The sequence below is a fragment of the Zalophus californianus genome, chromosome 10 (genome assembly GCF_009762305.2).
Source record: "Zalophus californianus isolate mZalCal1 chromosome 10, mZalCal1.pri.v2, whole genome shotgun sequence".
NCBI lineage: Eukaryota > Metazoa > Chordata > Mammalia > Carnivora > Otariidae > Zalophus > Zalophus californianus.
Window position 1 is genome coordinate 90,308,864 of NC_045604.1, and position 26,968 is coordinate 90,335,831.

A 26,968-nucleotide genomic window follows, 5' to 3' on the forward strand; every position below is an offset into this window, starting at 1 on the left:
AGTGTCCTCACGGATCTCCATATGATGTTTCTACAGCAGCCTCTGCCAGCAAGAACCTCTTTTCCCCATCTTCACCCCCTTGCTCCTTGCCCACGTGGTTTTTGCATCCCTCGCTGCCCTCCGGGACCACGCCCACCCCTCCCTGTCCTCCCGGACCACGCCCACCCCTCGCTGCCCTCCCAGACCAACCTCTGCACTAACCACCCCCTCCATCTTGCACAAGAGGAGCCGGATGAATGAGCTGTAATCCAGGCCTGGCTTAAAGAGAAGAGCCCAGCATTAAGGACACGAGAGAGCCATATTTATTTCACATGGACAAGCATGATTCCTTCGCATGCTGAACATGAAAGCTCGCGTGAGGAAAGTACCCGTAACAGCAGAATTAATGTGCTTTTGTCCACAGGAAGCAGGGAGGGTCACAAAGTGGTTTTCAAAGACAGTTGCCCTTCAAGCAAAGTTGAGACCACAGGCTTTGAAATCTCTGGTTTATTTCATCATCGAAGGGTCTGTCTGCTAGGAGTGGCCAGGGGTGCTTCTGGCTCTGCAATGTCTCGATGAGCTAAGGTCAGGAGGAAGAGGACGGTCTGCTGTCCCACCACCCAGGGTGGCTAGGGAGAGTGAAGCTCAGAGGGGAGGTACATGCCACCAGGAATTAGCAAGTCCACGCTGGGGTGGACAGTGACAGGGACAGACTGCTGTGTTCACAGCAACAGAACCATCACCACTTATAATATCTAGCATAATCAGAAGATCTGCTCTTCTTAAAGCAGTTTCCCAAGGCCTCTGATGGGCTGAAGGGAAATGATTTGAAATTGACCAGACATGGCAGAAGCAGGTCAACTTTGCCTAGACAGACTGGGGAGAGGTAGTGGCAGGGACCCCTGGTCTCATGGCCTTTCAGGACAATGGAACCCGAGATGGGAAAGGGGGCTGGAGCCTGGGTTTGGTTTGCTGGGGGAAGAGGATCACAGGCTCTAGGGCCAACCCTCATGGAAGAGACGAGCAGAAGAGTCCTTGCATCTTGGTGGCTCACTCCCACCTGAAGTCTTGTCCAACCGTTTCATAAAATTTAATATTATAAGGTCTATAAAATTCCCGGAGCTGGTCTATCACTTCCGGATCAATCTGTACATGAGTTCTGCCTTTCGATTTGCCCAGGCACCGAGGCAGGAGACTCGATTCTGTTTTTCTCAAGCAAGGGAATCCTTTGGTCTTGTTGAAGTAGAAATGCTTGTCCGTGATGAACCTCTTGATGCCCAGAAAGTCCTGGACCCGGCCCATCTCGCCCGCTGGGTCGGTGATGAGCCGCTCGCCGCTGACGAAGTGGATCTGAGCCAGCGGGAAGTACTGCAGCCAGCTCTCCAGGTGCAGCGCATACATGCCAATGCGGATGGCATTCCATGACACGTCCACCTGGCCCAGCGTGCGGTTGCGGAAGGACAGGCCCTCAAAGGTGGGGATGTCCGGCTTCTTGGAGAGCGTCTGCGTGTAATCCGAGATGGCTCGGGTCACTGGGTTCCGCACGACCACGATCAGCTTGGTGTCCCGGGACATGTTGAAGATGCGCCGAGGGGCCTCCTGAGTGACAAAATAGCTGGGTGTCTTCTCCAGTGTGATCTGGCTCTCAAGGGTCCGGGGCATCAGGCTCCTGTGGGGCAGAAGCAGCACATCGTCAGACTGTGTCCCCCTGGGGAAGGGGAGCAGGGAGATCACGAGCGGGCCCCCCCCCCCTCGGTGACATCTGAGCTCCACCTGCATTCTCTGGGGGAGAAAGCCACTTTAAGAACTAGTCTTTCAGCAAGCATGACGCTTACAATACTGTGTTGTCGACTATAATCACTACACTGCATTAGATCTCCAGTGAGGAAGCCACTTCAACTTGTGCTAGTTGTTTAAAAAAATCTTTAACAGGTCTCGTCCCAGGAATTCAGCTGGATAGTGATCAAACCATTCTGAACACCTACGAACTCAACAGGAGATCGAAGAAAAGAATAGCAACAATTCTCTGAATAGAAAAGCGACCACATTCTGGAAGATAGGATGTGCAGAGAAGTGAATCCGAAGTGATATTCAGGATAGACGGCGGGGGAGGGGGGCCTCTGTCGGCTGCTTCTGGCAAGTGATAGAGCCGCGGAGCACAAAATCAGAACTTTTAGAAGTCGGCTCTGCTGAGGGACGTCGCTCCAGTGGCTAACCGGGGGGTGGAACCCTCGCTGGGACAGTGTGGTCTCAGGACCCTCGGGGTCACACAAAGACCGGGGGTGCCTGAGTGTGGCAGAGCTTGCAGGTATCGGAGCAGGGAAGCTGGCTGCAGAGACGGAGCAGAGGAGTGGGCTCTCAGCTCGGGGTTGCCATAAACTGTGATCGGTGACAGTTGGGCCACTGCTCCTCCAGCAGGGATCCAACAAGGGGCAAACCCGGGGAGACTCCCCTTCCTCCCTGGGAAGGAGCAGCACGGGAGCGCACCGCAGGACACTGCTGGGTTTAGAGACTCCACACAGGGTTGGGTGCCAGAGATAGAAACACTCGGTCACAGTCCGGGTGAACACGGAGTGCGGCCGGAGACCGGGGAGACGAGAGTGACTGCTTTCCTCTGGAGGCACACTGAGGAGCAGGGCCCCGAGTTCTCGGCTCCTCCGGGGCGGAGATTGGGAGGCCGCCATTTTCACCGTTGTCCTCCAAAGCTGTATCGAGAGCTTGCAGGGAACAAAAGCTCCTGAGAGCAAACCCGAGCAGATGACTTAGCCTGGACCTGGCAAGGGCGGGGCAGTTCCGCCTCCGGCAAAGACATTTGGGAACCACGGCAACAGGCCCCTCCCCCAAAAGATCAGCAAGAACAGCCAGCCAAGACCAAGTTTACCGATCAATGAAAACGGGAGAACTCCAGCACTAGGGGAATACTGCACATAGAATTCATGGCTTTTTTACCATGATTCTTCAGTCTTTCAAAGTTAATTTTTTTTTAACTTTTTTTGTTTGGAATTTTTCTTTTTCCCTTTTTCAACCAACATCTTATCAATCCCTTTTTTAAAAAGCATTTATTTTTCAATTTTAGGGTCATATTCTATCCCTTCATAGTAGTTACACTTATTTTTGGCATATATATATATAAAGTTCTCTCTTTAAAATTTTAAGATACAGTTTCTTCTAACAGATCAAAATATACCCTAAATCTCTAGTGTATGGCTTTGTTCTAGTCTCCTGCCTGATCACAGAGGATTTTTTTTAAATCCTCTTCTTTCTTTTTTCAAACAACTTATCAATTCCTTTTATAAAATTTTTTATAATTTTCATCTTTACAGTCATATTCCATCCCCGCATCATATTACCCTTATTTTTGTACATATATAAGTTTTCCTTTCTTTAAAATTTTGGGAGGCACTTTCTTCTAACAGACCAAAATACACCCAAAATCTAGTGTGTGGCATTGATCTATGCACCAGCCTGATCATATTTGATCATATTCTGTTTTTTTTTTTGTTTTTGTTCTGTTTTTGTTTGTTTTTATCTTTTTCTTTTTCTCTTTCTTTCCCTTTCTTTTCCCCCGGTTTCAGGTCTTTTCTGATTTGTTTAGAGTATATTTTCTAGGGACATTGTTACCCTGTTAGCATTTTGTTCTCTCATTCATCTCTTCTTCTCTGGACAAAATGACAAGATGGAAAAAATCACCTCAACAAAAAGAACAAGACGCAGTACTGACTGCCAGGGACCTACTCAATACGGACATTAGTACGATGTCAGAACTAGAGTTCAGAATGATGATTTTAAAGATACTAGCTGGGCTTGAAAAAAGTGTGGAAGTTATTAGAGAAACCCTTTCTGAAGAAATAAAAGGACTAAAATCTAACCAAGTCGAAATCAAAAAGGCTATTAATGAGGTGCAATCAAAAATGGGGGAATTAACTGCTAGGATAAATGAGGCAGAAGAGAGAATTAGTGATATAGAAGACCAAATTATGGAAAATAAAGAAGCTGAGAAGGAGATAAACAACTACCGGATCACGAGGGCAGAATTCGAGAGATAAGTGATACCATAAGACAAAACAACATTAGACTAATTGGGATCCCAGAAGAAGAAGAAAGAGAGAGAGGGGCGGAAGGTATATTGGAGCAAATTATAGCAGAGAACTTCCCTAATGTGGGGAAGGAAACAGGCATCAAAATCCAGGAGGCACAGAGAACCCCTCTTAAAATCAATAAAAATAGTTCAACCCCCGACATCTAATAGTAAAACTTACGAGTCTCAGAGACAAAGAGAAAATCCTGAAAGCACCTCAGGAGAAGAGATCTGTAACCTACAATGGTAGAAACATTAGATTGGCAACAGACTTATCCAGAGACCTGGCAGGCCAGAAAGGACTGGCATGATACATTCAGAGCACTAAACGAGAAAAATATGCAGCCAAGAATACTATATCCAGCTAGGCTGTCACTGAAAATAGAAGGAAAGATAAAAAGCTTCCAGGACAAACAAAAACTAAAGGAATTTGCAAACACGAAACCAGCCCTACATGAAATATTGAAAGGGGTCCTCTAAGCAAAGAGAGAGCCTAAAAGCAACATAGACCAGAAAGGAACACAGACAATATACAGTAACAGTCACCTTACAGGCAATACAATGGCACTAAATTCCTATCTTTCAATAGTTACCCTGAATGTAAATGGGCTCAATGCCCCAATCAAAAGACACAGGCTATCAGATTGGATTAAAAAACAAGACCCATCAATATGCTGTCTGCAAGAGACTCATTTTAGACCCAAAGACACCCCCAGATTGAAGTGAGGGGGTGGAAAACCATCTACCATGCTAATGGACACCAAAAGAAAGCTGGGGTGGCAATCCTTATATCAGACAAACTAGATTTTAAACCAAAGACTGTAATAGATGAAGAACGACACTATATCCTACTTAAAGGGTCTATCCAACAAGAAGATCTAACAATTGTAAATATCTATGCCCCTAACGTGGGAGCAGCCAATTATATAAGGCAATTAATAACAAAAGCAAAAAAACACATTGACAACAATACAATAATAGTGGGGGACTTTAACACCCCCCTCACTGAAATGGACAGATCATCTAAGTAAAAGATCAACAAGGAAATAAAGACTTTTTTTTTTGGAAATGAAGACTTTAAATGACACACTGGGCCAAATGGACTTCACAGATATATTCAGAACATTCCATCCCAAAGCAACAGAATACACATTCTTCTCTAGTGCACAAGGAACATTCTTCAGAATAGATCACATCCTAGGTCACAAATCAGGTCTCAAGTGGTACCAAAAGATTATCATTCCCTGCATATTTTCAGACCACAATGCTTTGAAACTAGAACTCAATTGCAAGAGGAAAGTCGGAAAGAACTCAAGTACATGGAGGCTAAAGAGCATCCTACTAAAGAATGAATGGGTCAACCAGGAAATTAAAGAAGAATTAAAAAAATTCATGGAAACCAATGAAAATAAAAACACAACTGTTCAAAATCTTTGGGATACAGCAAAGGCAGTCCTGAGAGGAAAGTATATAGCAATACAAGCCTTTCTCAAGAAACAAGAAAGGTCTCAAATACACAACCTAACCCTACACCTAAAGGAGCTGGAGAAAGAACAGCAAATAAAACCTAAACCCAGCAGGAGAAGAGAAATAATAAAGAACAGAGCAGAAATCAATGAAACAGAAACCAAAAGAACAGTAGAACAGATCAACGAAACTAGGAGCTGGTTCTTTAAAGGAATTAACAAGATTGATAAACCCCTGGCCAGACTTATCAAAAAGAAAAGAGAAATGACCCAAATCAACAAAATCATGAATGAAAGAGGAGAGTTCACAACCAACACCAAAGAAATGCAAACAATGATAGGAACATATTATGAGCAACTCTATGCCAGCGAATTAGATAATCTGGAAGAAATGGATGCATTCCTAGAGATGTATCAACTACCAAAATTGAACCAGGAAGAAATAGAAAACCTGAACAGACCTATAACCACTAAGGAAATTGAAGCAGTCATCAAAAATCTCCCAACAAACAAAAGCCCAGGGCCAGATGGCTTCCCAGGGGAATTCTACCAAACATTTAAAGAAGAATTAATACCTATTCTTCTGTAACTGTTCCAAAAAATAGAAATGGAAGGTAAACTTCCAAACTTGTTTTATGAGGCCACCATTACCTTGATCCCAAAAGCAGACAAAGACCCCATCAAAAAGGAGAATTACAGAGCAATATCCCTGATGAACACGGATGCAAAAATTCTCACCAAAATACTAGCCAATAGGATACAACAGTACATTAAAAGGATTATTCATCACGACCAAATGGGATTTATTCCTCGGCTGCAAGGTTGGTTCAACATCCGCAAATCAATCAACGTGATACAGTACATTAACAAAGGAAAGAACAAGAACCATATGATACACTCAATAGATGCAGAAAAAGCATTTGACAACTACAGCATCCTTTCTTGATCAAAACTCTTCACAGTGTAGGGATAGAGGGTACATACCTCAATATCATAAAAGACATCTATGAAAAACCTACAGCGAATATCATTCTCAATGGGGAGAAACTGAGAGCTTTCCCCCTGAGGTCAGGAACGCGGCAGGGATGTCCACTATCACCAGTGCTATTCAACATAGTATTAGAAGTTCTAGCCACAGCAATCAGACAACAAAAAGAAATCAAAGGCATCCAAATCGGCAAAGAAGAAGTCAAATTCTCACCCTTTGCAGATGATATGATACTTTATGTGGAAAACCCAAAAGACTCCACCCCAAAACTGCTAGAACTCATACAGGAATTCAGTAAAGTGGCAGGATAGAAAATCAATGCACAGAAATCAGTGGCATTCCTATATACCACCAAGACAGAAGAAAGAGAAATTAAGGAGTTGATCCCATTTACAATTGCACCCAAAACCATAAGATGCCTAGGAATAAATCTAACCAAAGAGGAAAAGGATCTGTACTCAGAAAACTATAAAATACTCATGAAAGAAATTGAAGAAGACACAAAGAAATGGAAAAACGTTCCATGCTCATGGATTGGAAGAACAAATATTGTGAAGATGTCAATGCTACCTAGAGCAAACTACACATTCAATGCAATCCCCATCAAAATATCATCAACTTTTTTCAAACAAATGGAACAAATAATCCTAAAATTTGTATGGAACCAAAAAAGACCCCGAATAGCCACAGGAATGTTGAAAAAGAAAAGCAAAGCTGGCGGCATCACAATTCCGGACTTCCAGCTCTATTATATAGCTGTCATCATCAAGGCAGTATGGTACTGGCACAAAAACAGACACATAGATCAATGGAACAGAATAGAGAGCCCAGAAATGGACCCTTAACTCTATGGTCAACTAATCTTTAACAAAGCAGGAAAGAATGTCCAATGGAAAAAAGACAGTCTCTTCAACAAATGGTGTTGGGAAAATTGGACAGCCACATGCAGAAGAATGAAACTGGACCATTTACTTACGCCACACACAAAAATAGACTCAAAATGGTTGAAAGACCTAAATGTGAAACAGGAGTCCACATTTAGGTCTTTAAATATGGACTTTAACTTTAAATGTTCTCTCTAAAGGAGAACACAGGCAGCAACCTCTTCAACCTCAGCCGCAGGAATTTCTCCCTAGAAACATCGCCAAAGGCAAGGGAAGCCAGGGCAAAAATGAACTATTGGGATTTCATCAAGATAAAAAGCTTTTGCACAGCAAATGAAACAGTCAACAAAACCAGAAGACAACCGACAGAATGGGAGAAGATATTTGCAAATGACATATCAGATAAAGGGCTAGTATCCAAAATCTATAAAGAACTTATCAAACTCAACACCCAAAGAACAAATGGTCCAATCAAGAAATGGGCAGAAGACATGAACAGACATTTTTCCAAAGAAGACATCCAAATGGCCAACAGACACATGAAAAAGTGCTCAACATCGCTCGGCATCAGGAAAACCCAAATCAAAACCTCAATGAGATACCACCTCACACCAGTCAGAAAGGCTAAAATTAACAAGTCAGGAAACGACAGATGTTGGCGGGGATGCAGAGAAAGGGGAACCCTCCTACACTGTTGGTGGGAATGCAAGCTGGTGCAACCCCTCTGGAAAACAGTATGGAGGTTCCTCAAAAAGTTGAAAATAGAGCTACCCTACGATCCAGCAGTTGCACTACTGGGTATTTACCCCAAAGATACAAATGTAGGGATCCGAAGGGGTACATGCACCCCAATGTTTATAGCAGCAATGTCCACAATAGCCAAACTGTGGAAAGAGCCAAGATGTCCATCAACAGATGAATGGATATAGAAAATGTGGTATATATATATATACAATGGAATATTATGCAGCCATCAAAAGGAATGAGATCTTGCCTTTTGCAACGACACGGATAGAACTGGAGGGTGTTATGCTGAGTGAAATAAGTCAATCAGAGAAAGACATGTATCATATGACCTCACTGCTATGAGGAATTCTTAATCTCGGGAAACAAACTGAGGGTTGCTGGAGTGGTGGGGGGTGGAGGGATGGGGTGGCTGGGTGATAGACATTGGGGAGGGCATGTGCTATGGGGAGCACTGTGAATTGTGTGAGACTGTTGAATCATAGATCTGTACCTCTGAAACAAATAATAAAATATATGTTAAAAAAAAAAAAAGAGGGGGCAGAGGAAGATGGCAGAGGAGTAGGAGACCTGGATTTCGTCTGGTCTCAGGAATTCAGCTGAATAGGGATCAAACCATTCTGAACACCTACGAACTCAACAGGAGATCGAAGATAAGAAGAGTAACAACACTGAACAGAAAAGCGACCACCTGCTGGAAGGTAGGACGTGCGGAGAAGTGAATCCGAGGTGATATTCGGGAGGATAGACGGCGGGGGAGGGGGCCTCCGTCGGCTGCTTCTGGCAAGTGATAGAGCCGCGGAGCACAAAATCAGAACTTTTAGAAGTCAGCTCCGCTGAGGGATGTCGCTCCAGTGGCTAAGCGGGGGGTGGAACCCTCGTGGGACAGTGTGGTCTCAGGACGCTCGGGTCACAGAAAGACTGGGGGTGCCTGAGTGCAGCAGAGCTCCCAAGTATCGGAGTGGGGAAGCCGGCTGCAGAGACGGAGCCGAGGCGCGGGCTCTCAGCTTGGGGTTGCCATAAACTGTGATCCGCGGCCCAGTCGGGCTACTGCTCCTCCAGCAGGGACCCAACAAGCAGCAGAGCTGGGGAGACTCCCCTTCCTCCCCTGGGAGGAGCGGCGTGGAAGCGCACCGCAGGGATCTGCTGGGTTTGGAGACTCCACACGGGGTTGGGTGCCAGAGATAGAAATGCTCAGTCACAGGCCGGGTGAGCACGCAGTGCGCCGGAGACCAGGGAGACAGGAGTGACAGCTTTTCTCTGGAGGCACACTGAGGAGCGGGGCCCCGAGTTCTCAGCTCCTCCAGGCGGAGATTGGGAGGCCACCATTTTCACCATGATCCTCCAAAGTTGTACCGAGAGCTTGCAGGGAACAAAAGCTCCTGAGAGTAAACCGGAGCAGCTTGCTTAGCCCCGACTCACAAGGGCGGGGCAGTTCCGCCTCCGGCAAAGACATTTGGGAACCACGGCAACAGGCCCCTCCCCCAGAAGATCAGCACGAACAGCCACCAAGCCAAGACCAAGTTTACCGATCAAGGAGAACGGGAGAACTCCAGCGCTAGGGGAATACTGCACATAGAATTCATGGCTTTTTTACCATAATTCATTAGTTTTTCAAAGTTAATTTTTTAACTTTTTTTAATTTTTCTTTTTCCCTTTTTCAAACAACATCTTATCAATCCCTTTTTTAAAAAAACATTTTTTATTTTTCATTTTTAGAGTTATATTTTTATCCCTTCATAGTAGTTACCCTTATTTTTGGCATATATATATATATAAGTTGTTCTCTCTTTAAAATTTTGGGATACAATTTCTTCTAACAGATCAAAATATACCCTAAATCACTAGTGTATGGCTTTGTTCTATTCTCCTGCCTGATCACATTCTCTTTTTTTTCTTTTTTTTTCTTTTTCTTTTTAAATCTTCTTTTTTTAAAAAACAACTTATCTTATCAATTCCTTTTATAAAATCTTTTATAATTTACATCTTTACAGTCATCTGCCATGCCTTCATTGTATCAACCCTTATTTTGTACATATATAAGTCTTTCTTCCTTTAAAATTTTAGCAGGCACTTTCTTCTAACAGACCAAAATATGCCCAAAAGCTAGTGTGTGGCACTGATCTATGCACTAGCCTGATCATATTTGATCATATTCTGTTTTTTTTTGTTTTGTTCTGTTTTTGTTTGTTTTTATCTTTTTCTTTTTCCTTTTTTTTTTCCTCTTCTTTCTTTCCCTTTCCTGTCCCCTGGTTTCAGGTCTTCTCTGATTTGTATAGAGTATATTTGCTGGAGACGTTGTTAACCTGTTAACATTCTGTTCTCTCATTCATCTGTTCTCCTCTGGACAAAATGACAAGACGAAAAAAATCACCTCAGCAAAAAGAACAAGAGGTAGTACCGTCTGCCAGGGACCTACTCAATAGTGACATTAGTACGATGTCGGACCTAGAGTTCAGAATCATGACTTTAAAGATACTAGCTGGGCTTGAAAAAAGCGTGGAAGTTATTAGAGAAACCCTTTCTGGAGAAATAAAAGAACTAAAATCTAACCAAGTCAAAATCAAAAAGGCTATTAATGAGGTGCAATCAAAAATGGGGGCACTAACTGCTAGGATAAATGAGGCAGAAGACAGAATCAGCGATATAGAAGACCAAATGATGGAAAATAAAGAGGCTGAGAAAAAGAGAGATAAACAACTACAGGATCATGAGGGCAGAATTCGAGAGATAAGCGATACGATAAGATGAAACAACATTAGAATAATTGGGATCCCAGAAGAAGAAGAAAGAGAGAGAGGGGCAGAAGGTATATTGGAGCAAATTATAGCAGAGAACTTCCCTAATGTGGGGAAGGAAACAGGCATCAAAATCCAGGAGGCACAGAGAACCCCTCTCAAAATCAATAAAAATAGGTCAACACCCCGACATCTAATAGTAAAACTTACGAGTCTCAGAGACAAAGAGAAAATCCTGAAAGCAGCTCGGGAGAAGAGATATGTAACCTACAATGGTAGAAACATTAGATTGGCAACAGACCTATCCACAGAGACCTGGCAGGCCAGAAAGGACTGGCATGATATATTCAGAGCACTAAACGAGAAAAATATGCAGCCAAGAATACTATATCCAGCTAGGCCATCATTGAAAATAGAAGAAGAGATAAAAAGCTTCCAAGACAAACACAAACTAAAGGAATTTGCAAACACAAAGGCAGCCCTACAAGAAATATTGAAAGAGGTCCTCTAAGCAAAAAGAGAGCCTAAAAGCAGCATAGATCAGAAAGGAATACAAACAATATACAGTCACAGTCACCTTACAGGCAATACAATGGCAGTAAATTCATACCTTTCAATAGTTACCCTGAATGTAAATGGGCTCAATGCCCCAATCAAAAGACACAGGCTATCAGATTGGATTAAAAAACAAGACCCATCAATATGCTGTCTGCAAGAGACTCATTTTAGACCCAAAGACACCCCCAGATTGAAGTGAGGGGGTGGAAAACCATCTACCATGCTAATGGACACCAAAAGAAAGCTGGGGTGGCAATCCTTATATCAGACAAACTAGATTTTAAACCAAAGACTGTAATAGATGAAGAACGACACTATATCCTACTTAAAGGGTCTATCCAACAAGAAGATCTAACAATTGTAAATATCTATGCCCCTAACGTGGGAGCAGCCAATTATATAAGGCAATTAATAACAAAAGCAAAGAAACACATTGACAACAATACAATAATAGTGGGGGACTTTAACACCCCCCTCACTGAAATGGACAGATCATCTAAGTAAAAGATCAACAAGGAAATAAAGACTTTAAATGAAACACTGGACCAAATGGACTTTACAGACATATTCAGAACATTCCATCCCAAAGCAACGGAATACACATTCTTCTCTAGTGCCCATGGAACATTCTGCAGAATTGATCACATCCTAGGTCACAAATCAGGTCTCAACCGGTACCAAAAGATTGGGATCATTCCCTGCATATTTTCAGACCACAATGCTTTGAAACTAGAACTCAATTGCAAGAGGAAAGTCGGAAAGAACTCAAGTACATGGAGGCTAAAGAGCATCCTACTAAAGAATGAATGGGTCAACCAGGAAATTAAAGAAGAATTAAACAAATTCATGGAAACCAATGAAAATGAAAACACAACTGTTCAAAATCTTTGGGATACAGCAAAGGCAGTCCTGAGAGGAAAGTATATAGCAATACAAGCCTTTCTCAAGAAACAAGAAAGGTCTCAAATACACAACCTAACCCTACACCTAAAGGAGCTGGAGAAAGAACAGCAAATAAAACCTAAACCCAGCAGGAGAAGAGAAATAATAAAGAACAGAGCAGAAATCAATGAAACAGAAACCAAAAGAACAGTAGAACAGATCAACGAAACTAGCAGCTGGTTCTTTGAAAGATTTAACAAGATTGATAAACCCCTGGCCAGACTTATCAAAAAGAAAAGAGAAATGACCCAAATCAACAAAATCATGAATGAAAGAGGAGAGATCACAACCAACACCAAAGAAATACAAACAAGTATAAGAACATATTATGAGCAACTCTATGCCAGCACATTAGATAACCTGGAAGAAATGGGTGCATTCCTAGGATGTATCAACTACCAAAATTGAACCAGGAAGAAATAGAAAACCTGAACAGACCTATAACCACTAAGGAAATTGAAGCAGTCATCAAAAATCTCCCAAGAAGCAAAAGCCCAGGGCCAGATGGCTTCCCAGGGGAATTCTATCACACATTTAAAGAAGAATTAATACCTATTCTCCTGAAACTGTTCCAAAAAATAGAAATGGAAGGAAAACTTCCAAACTCATTGTATGAGGCCACCATTACCTTGATCCCAAAAGCAGACAAAGACCCCATCAAAAAGGAGAATTACAGAGCAATATCCTTGATGAACATGGGTGCAAAAATTCTCACCAAAATACTAGCCAATAGGATCCAACAGTACATTAAAAGGATTATTCACCACGACCAAGTGGGATTTATCCCTGGGCTGCAAGGCTGGTTCAACATCTGCAAATCAATCAACGTGATACATTAACAAAGGAAAGAACAAGAATCATATGATCCTCTCAATAGATGCAGAAAAGGATTTTACAAAGTACAGCATCCTTTCTTGATCAAAACTCTTCAGAGTATAGGGATAGAGGGTACATACCTCAATATCATAAAAGCCATCTACGAAAAACCTACAGCAAATATCATTCTCAATGGGGAAAAGCTGAGAGCTTTTCCCCTAAGGTCAGGAACGTAGCAGGGATGTCCACTCTCACCGCTGCTATTCAACATAGTATTAGAAGTTCTAGCCACAGCAATCAGACAACAAAAAGAAATCAAAGGCATCCAAATCGGCAAGGAGGAAGTCAAACTCTCACTCTTTGCAGATGATAGGATACTGTATGTGGAAAACCCAAAAGACTCCACCCCAAAACTGCTAGAACTCATACAGGAATTCAGTAAAGTAGCAGGATATAAAATCAATGCACAGAAATCAGTGGCATTCCTATACACCAACAACAAGACAGAAGAGAGACAAATCAAGGAGTCGATCCCATTTACAATTGCACCCAAAACCATAAGATACCTAGGAATAAATTTAACCAAAGAGGCAAAGGATCTGTACTCAGAAAACTATAAAATACTCATGAAAGAAATTGAAGAAGACACAAAGAAATGGAAAAACGTTCCATGCTCATGGATTGGAAGAACAAACATTGTGGAGATGTCAGTGGTACCTAGAGCAATCTACACATTCAATGCAATCCCCATCAAAATACCATCCACCTTTTTCAAAGAAATGGAACAAATAATCCTAAAATTTGTATGGAACCAGAAGAGACCCCGAATACCCAGAGGAATATTGAAAAAGAAAAGCAAAGCTGGCGGCATCACAATTCCGGACTTCCAGCTCTATTACAAAGCTGTAATCATCAAGACAGTATGGTACTGGCACAAAAACAGACACATAGATCAATGGAACAGAATAGAGAGCCCAGAAATGGACCCTCAACTCTATGGTCAACTAATCTTTAACAAAGCAGGAAAGAATGTCCAATGGAAAAAAGACAGTCTCTTCAACAAATAGTGTTGGGAAAATTGGACAGCCACATGCAGAAGAATGAAACTGGACCATTTCCTTACACCACACACAAAAATAGACTCCAAATGGTTGAAAGACCTAAACGTGAGACAGAAGTCCATCCAAATCCTAAAGGAGAACACAGGCAGCAACCTCTTCCACCTCAGCCACAGCAACTTATTCGTAGAAACATCGCCAAAGGCAAGGGAAGCCAGGGCAAAAATGAACTATTGGGATTTCATCAAGATAAAAAGCTTTTGCACAGCAAAAGAAAGTCTACAAAACCAAAAGACAACCAACAGAATGGGAGAAAATATTTGCAAATGACATATCAGATAAAGGGCTAGTATCCAAAATCTATAAAGAACTTATCAAACTCAACACCCAAAGAACAAATAATCCAATCAAGAAATGGGCAGAAGACATGAACAGACATTTTTCCAAAGAAGACATCCAAATGGCCAACAGACACATGAGAAAGTGCTCAACATCAGGGAAATCCAAATCAAAACCTCCATGAGATACCACCTCACACCAGTCAGAATGGCTAAAATTAACAAGTCAGGAAACGACAGATATTGGCGGGGATGCGGAGAAAGGGGAACCCTCCTACACTATTGGTGGGAATGCAAGCTGGTGCAACCCCTCTGGAAACAGTATGGAGGTTCCTCAAACAGTTGAAAATAGAGCTACCATACAATCCATCAATTGCACTACTGGGTATTTACCACAAAGATACAAATGTAGGGATCCGAAGGGGTACGTGCACCCCAATGTTTATAGCAGCAATGTCCACAACAGCCAAACTGTGGAAAGAGCCAAGATGTCCATCGACAGATGAATGGATAAAGAAGAGGTGGTATATATACACAATGGAATATTATGCAGCCATCAAAAGGAATGAGATCTTGCCATTTGCAACGACGTGGATGGAACTGGAGGGTGTTATGCTGAGTGAAATAAGTCAATCAGAGAAAGACATGTATCATATGACCTCACTGATATGAGGAATTCTTAATCTCAGGAAACAAACTGAGGGTTGCTGGAGTGGTGGGGGGTGGGAGGGATTGGGTTGCTGGGTGATAGACATTGGGGAGGGTATGTGCTATGGTGAGCGCTATGAATTGTACAAGACTGATGAATCACGGATCTGTACTTCTGAAACAAATAATGCAATATATGTTAAGAAAAAAAAAGAAGAAGAAGATAGCAGGAGGGGAAGAATGAAGGGGGGGAATAGGAAGGGGAGACGAACCATGAGAGACGACGGACTCTGAAAAACAAACTGAGGGTTCTAGAGGGGAGGGGGGTGGGGGGATGGGTTAGCCTGGTGATGGGTATTAAAGTGGGCACATTCTGCATGGAGCACTGGGTGTTATGAACAAACAATGAATCATGGAACACTACATCAAAAACTAATGATGTAATGTATGGTGATTAACATAACAATAAAACATTTTTAAAAATCTTCAACAGGTTTGCTTTAAGAGAGGAAACCACCTAAATGTTCATCAATATGGCTTAAATAAATGGTGGACTAGCCAATTAATAGAAATAGGCGTATCTGTTGCATACAAAAAGGGAATAATTTCCAAGATACAGTGTTAAAGGAAAAAAGGCAAGATACAGCATGTTCACCTCAGGAAGGACACACAACAGACGGATAAAAATGGCTGCTTCTGGGGAGGGGTCTTGAGGTGGGGGCAGAGTGAGAAGGTCAGGGATAAATGAGAATTACTTTTATTGTATAACCTTTTATGCTTACAATTTTTAATGTATTTATTGATTACATATTCAAAAAATACAAAAGGAAGCACTGAACTTTCTTCTGGCAAAAGATATTTCTTCAAACATGTTAAGAAAATCTTTTTTTGGGGGGGGGAAAGGTGTGTTTTGCAGGAACAGCAAGTGTTTTAGAAACAAGTTCTGATGTCTTTTTCTGCTAGAACATATCTGAAATACATCCTTGGTATAAGCCTGAAATAGCATGGAACTCCAGGTGGTTCAGGACCTCAGCCAGAAGCCAGGTAAGGCAACCTCTTGCTCCCTTACTGTTTAATTTCCTGGTTCTGCTTGAGACTTTAAGGGACGATGGTGGGAAGCTCTGAAGTCTCCTTCCCTGATGCGTCTCCTTCAGGCCTTGATGGAGGGGAATACTCCTTGGCTTCAGGCCTTGATGGAGGGGAATACTCCTTGGTCTAAAGTGTAAAACATGACCTTCAGAGAGAGTAGCCCACTTGCTACTTCTCTCTGAAGGTCATATTTTACACTTTAGACCACCCAAGGAATTTAAAAAAACGCAGATGTCTGGGGTCTATCCTAGACCAACTGATTAGAAATATACGGGGTGGGTACTTTTTTAAAAAGCTCTCAGATGGTTCCAATGTGGAGGCAGAGCTGAGAATCCCCACTAGACCATCGTTTCCCCACTGTAACTCACCTACCCCCAAAGCATTCATCTTCACCTTCCTCTGGAGCTTACAGCCCTGGCTCCTGGTCATAGTCTTCCCAGTTCCCATCATCTACTCCATCCAATAACCCAGCTTCACAGCTCTTTAACCAAAATCTCCACTTTCTCTTTCCTTTTAGAAACTCTTCCTCATGGCCATATGCTGGGTTTTGTCATTGAAATTGCCCTGATTCTGAAATGGTTCACCCTGAAATTCCATTCTGGGCCTGTGGAGGGGGTCGAATGGTGACCCTCTAAAAGATATGTCCAATCAGAACCTGTGAATGTGACCTTACTTGGAAAAAAGGTCTTTGCAGATTTAAGTCCGTCGAGGATCTCGAGATGAATCCGGGTGGGCCCTAATCCAACGAGCAGTAAGCAGCCTCATAAGGGATAAACAGGGAAGAAGAGACAGAGAAGGCGGCGATGTGAAGATGAAGGCAGAGCGTGGGGTGATGGATGTACAAGCAGGAACTGCTAAGGGCTGCTGGCCATCACCAGAGGTTACTGGTTTCAGCCACACAGTTTGCCCAGCAAACAAATACAGACTATAACCTTCTTTCCACCTTGATTTAACAGTCTCAAACTCCTTACACCTGATCTTCAAATCCATCTATGAATCCCTTGATTTCATGGTCCTCCATGCCTGCTGTGGACCCACAAATACCCACCACAGTAGCACCAGGTCATGGTCATGAGCATCCTCCTCCTCATCCATTTCCTTGTGCTAGGTGTTCTCCCATCTCTAGCAATGCGTCCTTCCCACCTTGCATCCTCTCCTTGGACTAACAGACAGCAGCAGAGAACATTACTGACCCTGACAGCTGGATCCTGGATATGCTCATTAATTCGGGTTGCAGTGGAACTCTCAAACACTGCTCAGTAATTGTTTATATTTGTCTTTCCAGAACCCCCTACGGTTCTTCCTAATAAGTGCTCCACATTCTCACCAGGAGTCCTCAACTCTACTCCCATTCCTTCCCCACCACACACATCAGCTCCTTCTGCCTTCCCCTCCTCCACCTTCGGACTGTTCTCTGTACCCAACCTGCGTCCCTCCCACTGGTCTCGGAGGACAAGGTGGGCTCACCTGTCCACCTGTGCTCTCAGATCCCTTCCCCTGGTGCCTCCCCCGGAATCTGCAAATCCGCTGTGACCTAACACACGGACATAACTGTTAGCCTGCTTCCAAGCTCAAGGTCTAGAATGGACCCTAGTGAGTTGAAAGTTTAAGATTTATTAATGCTGAGTAGGCCGATTATTTTTAAAAAATAGGATTATCATTATTAGCAATCACAAGAGCACATGAACAGAATTCCTTGGCTGGATTTCCTTAGAAATATGGCTATATTCTATTCTGACCCTGGCATACCCTGTAATGAGGCGTTGGCTTTAAGGACAAGAGCAGACAGCATTATATAGATGTGATGGTGTGCTACAAGCTAAGGACTTTCCAAACTCTATGGGAGTTGTTGATATAAAGGTTTTCTCCAACACAGAAGGCTGACTTGACAAGCTACTAAATAGATTTCTTTGCAATACCCTTTAACATACTAACGAATACCCAAGAGAGAAATTTGTGGGTACGGCATTCCCAAGCTTATTTGACTAAGGAGAGATACTTTTGCCAGGAGCACCAACGAACATCTCTCTGTTACCAGTCTGGGAAAATTCTGACCAAGTCCAGTGATCTCGGAGTACCACATCATGCCCCTAAGTGTGCCCTAAAGGGAAGTCCCATCCTTCCCAGTCCTAACTGGCGTCTCAGCGGCAAAACCAAGTTACAGACACTAAGGAGACTCTCACCCCAGACTGCAAACAACATCACACAAGCGTCATGGCGCCATGAGTCAAATGGCTCCTGGGCCCAGCGCATTTTCTCCATCCCTTCCCTATCGGTTTCTCCTCAGGTCATCAGGATAGGCTACGGGGGGCCTGGGATGAGCATGTGCAAGGAGACTCTACATATACCCTGCTGCTCTGTGCCCAGGCAGGTGTTGGGGGGCATTGGACTTTTCCTCGAGGCTCATTTTCCCTCTTCACGTCATTGTTTAAATTTTGCTTACCTGTTTCCAGCTGCTAATAGCCAAACTCTTCTCTCTCAGCTCTGGCCTCCTTTCTTTACTATGTAACTCTGCAAAAATTACTGGAAGAACTGTCTGACACCCCCAGTCTGGACTCACTCACCTCCCATCTGTTAGCGTAACCTGCTCAGTGGCAATTTTCCCTACATCTGGCAACAGCCCCCAGATTTCTCTTTGAAGAACTCCCACTCCCGCCTTGGATAAAATCTTGGCAGGCCAAGGGGGTGGGTGCGTGACTGAAGTTAAGGCAATCAGTGCCAATTGTGTCATAAAGACTGGAAACTGTGGGACTGAATCCTCCAACCAGGCACAGGAGCCTGGAAGAGCCTGCTCACCAGCCTTTCCTACCAAATCCCTTTGGCTGTCTTCATTCTCGTCCTTTCTTTTCTTTTCTTCTTTTTTTTTTTTAAGATTTATTTTAAGAGAGAAAGAGTGCGAGAAAGAGTGGGAGGGGCAGAGAAAGAGGGAGAGAGAGAATCTTAAGCAGATTCCATGCTGAGCCCAATGCGGGGCTCAATCTCACAACCCTGAGATCGTGACCTGAGCCGAAACCAAGAGTCGGACATTTAACGGACTGAGCCACCCAGGCGCCCTTGTTCTTGTCCTTTCTGAGACCTGGTTCTTCCATTTTCCTCTGTGTTCTGTGAGTCCCCACATGTCCTTCCAATAAAGTACTACTAGTTTAAGTTCGTGAGCCTCGGTTTCTGTTGCTTACACCCCGAGAATCCAAATCTTATCTTTTTACAACCTGGCTTCCTCCCTGTTGAAGCCCTGCTCACCCCACTGGATTATAAACTCCATGAGGGCAGGGCAGGGAGCCATTGTGGATCTTCCCAACACCTCCCCCCATTCCACATGATCTCCCCGGATGACCTCACTCCTCCCCCAGCCTTTAACCAGCACCGAGGAGCTGCAGACTCACAAGTCTGTAATGGCAGGTCCGACTCGCCCATGCTCTAGCCTGGAATGCCCAACCATCTGTGGACTGGACAGCATACCTTGACAGCTGAATGCCCCATTTTTCTCCCCAAACTCACTTCTCTCTTTTGCCTGTGCTTGCAGATGATACCACCTTGAATCCACTCACAAAGCAGAAACCCTCAGGGTCATTCCTGACTCCTCCTCGCATCATTCTGGTGAGTTCTCAAGGAGCCCCCTGGTCTCCCAGCGTGCTCGCACAGCCTGTGGCTTATCATCTATTTCTCCCTGACTCCACGTTTCTACTCTCCTCCCTCTGTCCATTCTGCATCCTGCGTCTGCCAGGGAAATCTTTCTAAAGCACATCCAATCTTGTCAACCATCAACTATTCTTTTGACTATTCCTTGACTTGGTACTCAAGGCCACTGCCTTACCTTTCCAGAATTAATCTCTTGCCACTTCCTGGCAACCTGATGCTCGTGTCATGCTGAATACAAAATCTGCTTCTCAAACACATCGTGCTCTGTCATATGTTTTGCAACTTGCTGAGTTTTTTGTTTTTGTTAAGACTCTGGATCATTTTTCCTGTCTCTTTCATCCTGGAGAACGTTGACTCATCCTTCCAAGTCCAAACTACAAGTCACACCATCTGTGAACCCTTTCTTATAATTTCAGGGCATTTGGTGCATCCAACTACCAGCACCCTCATACCATCATGCAGAACTTATCAGATATGCATTCACTTGTATCAACTCATGGTCAGCCACTTGGGCAGCTTTCTCATTAGTTTTTACCTTCTAGCACAACACCCGGTATACTACAGGTGCTCAATACATGGGTCAAAGATCCAGTGTCAAAGGGAAATACCTACTGACAGGTTATTTTGAGTCCTTAGCAGTTACTAGTGTTCGTTCAGGAAGCCCAGCCTTTTCTTGGCCTTCTGGCCTTGGGCAGAGGAACGTTTCAACAGACAGGCCTGGGAGGGAGGGGGTGGTCATGGTGCCATTTTTAAGATTTTTATCAGGGCCACAGGTACTCAGGCTCAGACCGAGGGAGGTCCAAGCTCGGCTTCAATCAAACCTCCACATGTAAGAAGGTAAAATGAGATGTAAGAAGGATCTTGTGCCCTTTCTGTTTCGCCGACCACACACACTCCTTCGCCCAAGGCTCCCGCAGTGTTGAGAGAGAACCGGGCTGTGGCCAGTCTGCAGTGTGACTGGGGTGGGGGTGGGGGTGGGGTAAAGTCCTGCTGCCCACTGAGACCACCTGCAGAGCTTCTGGAGATATTTAAATGGTCGGGCCCCACACCAGACTATTTAAATCAGAGACTCTGAAAGTGGGGCCTGGACCTCTGCAATTTTGAAGCTCCCCAGTTGATCCCAGTGCGTCCCAGAGCCAAGAACCACTGATGCAGCCTGAATGTCCTTTTAGCCAATGAGCTTTTAATACAGTTGTTCAAGAGTATCAGCTGGGGTGCACCTTAGAGGAAAAGACTCCAGGCCTCTCCCCTGGACACTCTGATTCAGTGGGTTTGGAGTGCAGGAATCTACGTTTTTAAAAAGCACCCCCATGATTCTTGCCCTCAGAAAAGCCTGGGAAGAGCCACCATAATAACACGTACTCTCACCAGAAAGGTGCTCATGCTCGTTCCTAATACATACTTATGTGTATGTTCATGTCTCTGCCTGTCCCCGCCCCCACGCACAGACTGTAAGTTCTAAGAGAAAAGGCTTGGTGTCTCTCTTGCTCACTATTCTCAGCACGAGGGAGGAGACTGGCACTTAGTAGGGGAGCAGGAAATGTCTGTCCAAGGGAAAAACGAAGCCAGGGCTTTCATGTGGGAAGAGTGAGGAAGGAGCGATTTGTGTCACTGGACACGTGTGTCTCTTCCGTGCCACAGAAGTCTCTACTGTTACCTTCTTCCTGAGGACCCTACCAAAAAAAGAAAAAAAAAAATCTAAATACTCTCTTGCCAGCCTGAGGCTCTTTGGAGAGGATGTTGTTTGAGCTATCTGGTGGGGCGCAGGCCGCTCCTGGCCCCCCGCCGTCCACACCAGGTACGTCCTCTGCATGTCAGCACATGGGAGCCTGTCAGCTGGGCCTGCCTGTGACCGGTAATACTCTCTGGAAGGTTTCATTTTCTACGAAATCTATACACTCCACGTATTCGTTCTGGAAGGCCCAGCTGCCTGGGGGGACTTTGGTGATTTATTAGCTCCTAACTGGGCAACTAGGCTCCTTGAAAATCACTGTGGTCTCCAGAGGGATAATTAAGAGTGGAAGAGGAGGAAAAAGGCTTTATTGCAAGGAACGGGTTCTTACAAGGGAAGCTGCTCACCCCCCGCATGCCAAGCCAAGTGCAGGCCCAGCCCCGGTGGTCGTTTATCTTCATCTGGGTGAGAGGATAAGTGAGGACCCCTTCCTTCCAGGTCCACAGCCCAGAATCCTTACACTGATGGGACCCAGGAGCAAAACGTGAAGTCCCAGCTTGAACTCCATCAGCAACTCCTCATTGCTCACAGGATAAAGGCTCTTCCTAATCTGGCCCGTGGCCACCCTGGGCTCTGGCCAGACTGGACCCTTCAGGGTTCTCCCCACAAGACTATATTTCAGGCTCAGGGACCTTTCACATGCTGTGAAGCCCTCAGGAGCCTGTCAGGCAGAACTTCAGATCTTAGCTCATCATCACCTCCACCAGGGAGCTTTCCCTCTGCTCCCCCTTCCCGGAAGACGTACGTATTTGCTACCCTTGTGATTCCATGGTGCCCACTGCAGACAGAGCCCCCATTTCACACATTATCTGTGTCTATCAGAGCCCTAGAGTGTAAGGTCGTGGAAGGCGGACATCATGACTGTCACATCTCTATGTCAATGACACTCGGCCTAGGCCTGGTAGGCGCTCATGTATTCATTCAGTAAACAAGCATTCATGAAGCACCTACTGTATGCCAGGGATACAAAGATAAGCAAGGTGTAGCCTCCGTCCTCAAGGAGTTAACAGTCTCGTGGAAGCAGGGGTGGGGAGGTCCTCCTTTCCCAGTGTGAGGGCCAGTACCTGAACCTGGCTTCCCACAAGGGCTGAGGGCTTCTTCCCTCCGGCCAGAGGGGCTTGGCCTGAGCCCAGTTTCCCCCACAGGTCATCAAGGTGCCAGGCAGTGGGCCTTCCCAGATAACTCCTGAGCCCAGCCTGCCTGGCATCCCAGTAGTATGATGATCCCCCAGCCACCAGGGCTGTGCTCACCCCTCCCCAGAAGGGAAGCTGCTGGAGGTGTGGGGGCAGAGCCCCTTCCCTGGAGCATACACCCAGGCCCTGGCATGTCCCTCGGGGCAAAGGCAGAAAACAGTTAACCCCACACCTGCCTCTTCTACTGAGACCCTTGGTGTGCAAGTTTAACCAGGGCAGCCTGTTCTGTCTTCCGTATCTCGTGCATTACAGAATTTGTCCTGGATCCTGCCATGTGACAGACAGAGACCAGACAAAGACCCTCCTTGCATGACATGTCCCTACAGAGATGTTTGGGAGTAGTGGACACCTCTAGTGGCTGGTTGTGAGCATGGGATCTGGAATCCACAGAAATGGGCACACGCTTATTTCACTGAGCGTAATGTGGCCCAGGTTCACCCCACGCTGTTACAAGGGGGCAGGATTGCCTTCTTGTTTTTACAGCTGAGAGAAGTAAGCCAGACACAGAAAGACAAATACTATATGATTTCACTTAAACATCGAACTTACAGAACAAGAGAGTAGAAGGGCGGTTGCCAGGGGCGGGGGGGAGGGGGCAATGGGAGATGTTAGTGAAAGGGTACAAACTTCCAGTGAGAGGCTGAGTAAGTCCTGGGGATCTAGTTACAGCATGGTGACTCCAGTTAACAATACTCCATTGTGTACTTGAAATTTGCTAAGAGAATAGATCTTAAGTCTTGGTGTGCGTGCGCACGCACACACGGTAACTATTATGAGGTGATGGATATGTTAATTAACTTGATTGTGGCAATCATTTCACGATGGATACATATATGAAATCATCACGTTCTAGATCTTTTTTTTTTAAAGAAAGCAACAAACGTGCAGCATGCATTGGCCGTTCGCATGGTCTGCTAAGGGCTGAATGTTTATATCCTCCTTCAAGTTCATACTTGGAAGCCCTACCCGCCCCCACCCCCCCACGTGACCATCTTTGGAGGCGGGGGCTGTGGGAGGTAATGAGGTCATGACAGTCAACCGCTCGCTGATGGACTTAGTCTATCCTAAGGAGAGAAGCAAGAGAGATGATCCGGCAGGAAGGCGGCCGTCTGCAAACGAGGAAGAGACTTCTCACCCTGAACCAGATGGGCCGGCAATCTGATGTTGCACCTCCAACCTCCAGCAGTGAGAGAAGTAAATGCCTGTTGTCGAAGCACCACCCGGTGCCCCCCCGCCCCGGCCCCTGTGGTAGTTTTGTGACGGCAGCCCAAGCCAACAGGGATGCAGTCCCCAGTGCCCTGGACATAAGCTCACACCTGTTGCACACTGGCCTGGGGCCTGCTCTGTGGGAGAGCCGCCTCCCTCGGTCTCCACATGAACTCCAGGAGGCAGCCAGCCTCACTAATTCCTGCCTGCGGGCGGAGGAAACTGGGGCACTGAGAACGGACGTCATCGCTAAAGCAACCACAAGTCACAGAATCGGGATTCAAGTGTGACTCTCGCACTAGAAGAAAACGTGAGAATGTAAAATTAATCTTGGCACGAGGACAGCCTTTCTAAGCATGAGACAAAAATCATGAAGGAAGAAACTGAAAAGTTAGACTCTGTGAAAAATGGCAGTCTCCAAGATGGAGAAAAAAAGAACCATAAATTGAAAAGAGGGAAAATGACCCCTTGGAAACATATTTGCGGCATGTGAGCCTGAGAAACAAAGGGGTGACTTGTTTCAGAGTTTTTACAAAGTAGTAAGAAAGAGAGAACCAGTCGGTAGAAGGAAGGCACACAGGCCATGTGAAGAGTGAATAGTAAAAGAGCTTGATTAAAATAAATACGTGAAAGGGCGCCTGGGTGGCTCAGTCATTAGGCGTCTGCCTTCAGCTCAGGTCATGATCCCGGGGTGCTGGGATCGAGCCCCACATCGGGCTCCCTGCTCCGTGGGAAGCCTGCTTCTCCCTCTCCCACTCCTCCTGCTTGTGTTCCCTCTCTCTCTCTCTCTCTCTCTCTCTGTCAAATAAATAAATAAAAATCTTTTTAAAAATAAAATAAATACATGAAAAAGATACTCCATCTCTCGCAAAGTTAAAGAAATGCAGATTAAAGCCATGATGAGACAATATCCACCTTTAACACTGGTAAAATATATTTTCCAAAAATGCTGACAGTTACTGCTGGCCACAGTGTGCTGAACTCAGCACTCTCCGACGCAGGCAGGGCTTTCAGTGGGCGCAGGACGGCAATGAGAGATCACCTTCCCAAATGGAAAATGCACCCTTAAATCCAGCAATGCCACTTCTGGGAGTTTATCTGTCCAGGCGGGTGAAGGCCTGGGTGTGTGGGTGTCTGCGGCAGCATCTGGGGCAGAGATGGGGAGGCCCGACCAGACGCCTGCTCCTACCGCCAGAATAGAGCTGTTTCTCAACGGCAGCTGCCGGCCAGCCATGTGTGTGTGGGGTGCTGTGCCTGGTGCCTGCCCTGGACCGGGGGGGGGGGGGGCGGTTAGAGGCACAGTGTCAACCTCCAGCCAAGCTGCTCACAGAGTACGGGCGTCTTCCTCACTGTCACTCCTGCCCACTGGCTGAACGCAGGGAACTCTGGAGGTCCCAGAAGGGCAGAATGAGACTTGATTTCTACCTTTCCCTTTCTGTGCTCGGTGGATTTTTCTTTGCCATAACTATTCTTTGTAGTTAAAAAAAAAAAAAAAAAAAACACTAGCTAATAAAAAAAGGGATGTTAAAAAGTCTCCATTGAGAACTGTTTTGGAAGAAGATGACTCCAGTTCCGTGGAGTGAGGGGGAGGAAGCGTGTTTGGAGGAGCCGAGGTGTGGGTGGGAAGCAGGCACTGGGAGGCCCAGAATGTTCAGCTTCCCTCTCAAGACGCTTGGCTCAGAAGAGAGGGAGGGTGACTGTGGGTGTTGGATGAATAGTTTCTGCTGCTCCATGGACAGCTCGGTTAGTTTCCAGGCAGCTGAACCTCAATCTCTCAGGCACTATCTGTGGCTAGCGTGGCCTGACCGTGGGGACACTCTCGGGGTGCTCTTTGGGGATAACTCCGGATTCCTTCTTTCTCAGTCTGGGCTTAGCTCCTTCCCCACACTGAAGCCTACCCTCCCTTTTCCCTGGGGGTGGGCCCCTTAAATCAGTGCTTTTCACACTTTAATGTGCATCTGAACCTCTCTGGGGGGGGCGGTGGCTTGCTGGGATGCAGATTCTAACTGGGTAAGTCTGGGGGGGCCTGAGACTCTGCATTTCTGACCAGCTCTGCAGCAAGGCTGACCTGCTAGTGCACGGACCACCATGGCAGGAGCAAGGTCTTATAGGAGTCCTGGTGATAGGCACACAAGGCGCATACCCAGCAAACGTTCACTGCATTCAGTGGAATTAGCTCGCTCTTCTTCTTTTTATTTAGTTTTTATTGAGATGTAACTGACATATAACATTAGTTTCAAGTGTGCAACGTGATTCGCTATATGTATATACCGCCAAACGATCACCACAATAAGTCTAGTTAGCATCCATCACTACAGTGACATTTTTTTCTCCTGATGAGAACTTCTAAGATCTAGTCTCTTAGCAACTTCCAAATATACCATATGATTAACTGTAGTCACCATGCTGTAGAGTTCAAGTCTTTTTGATTTTTAAAAAGCTAATCACCCGTCCCTTCACCCTCTCCTGCCACAGTCCTATTATCTCCTTTTCTCCCCCAAGTTCTTGAAATAAAGCTCAGTGGCTCCACCTGCCCTCCTCACATGCATCCCCGACGTGTCCCTTCTGCCACCCACCCCATCACCCTGTGCAGCAGCGCTCCCTGAGGACACCCCCAAACAGCAATCCCAGTTCTGTCCTGGTCTTGTCACACTTCCCCATGGTATCAGAGGCACCCACTCCCTACTTCGTGAGAAATGTGTTTTGTCCTGGCTTTGGGAACATCTTTTGGTCTTGTCCATACATATTTAAGAGATTTTCCCTCCACTTCCCATTTCCCTCCTCGTGCCTCAGTTAATGATCCCACTGTCCACCAGTTGCCCCAGCAGCTCCCACATCTAGTCCATAAGCAAATCCAGCTGGTAACCTCCCA

At 45.2% G+C, this 26,968-nt stretch overlaps 1 protein-coding gene across 1 annotated transcript in view; it reads right to left on the reverse strand.

The window, feature by feature from the left end:
* Positions 1 to 285: 285 nt before the first annotated feature.
* The window catches only part of HS3ST2 (heparan sulfate-glucosamine 3-sulfotransferase 2), a 100,088-nt gene continuing 73,405 nt past the window's right edge, over positions 286 to 26,968 (reverse strand). Inside the window, exon 2 of the mRNA XM_027610706.2 lies at positions 286 to 1,648. Within this exon, the coding sequence (XP_027466507.1) occupies positions 1,030 to 1,648 (619 nt within the window). The 3' untranslated portion in view covers positions 286 to 1,029. The remainder of the gene's footprint in view (positions 1,649 to 26,968) is intronic.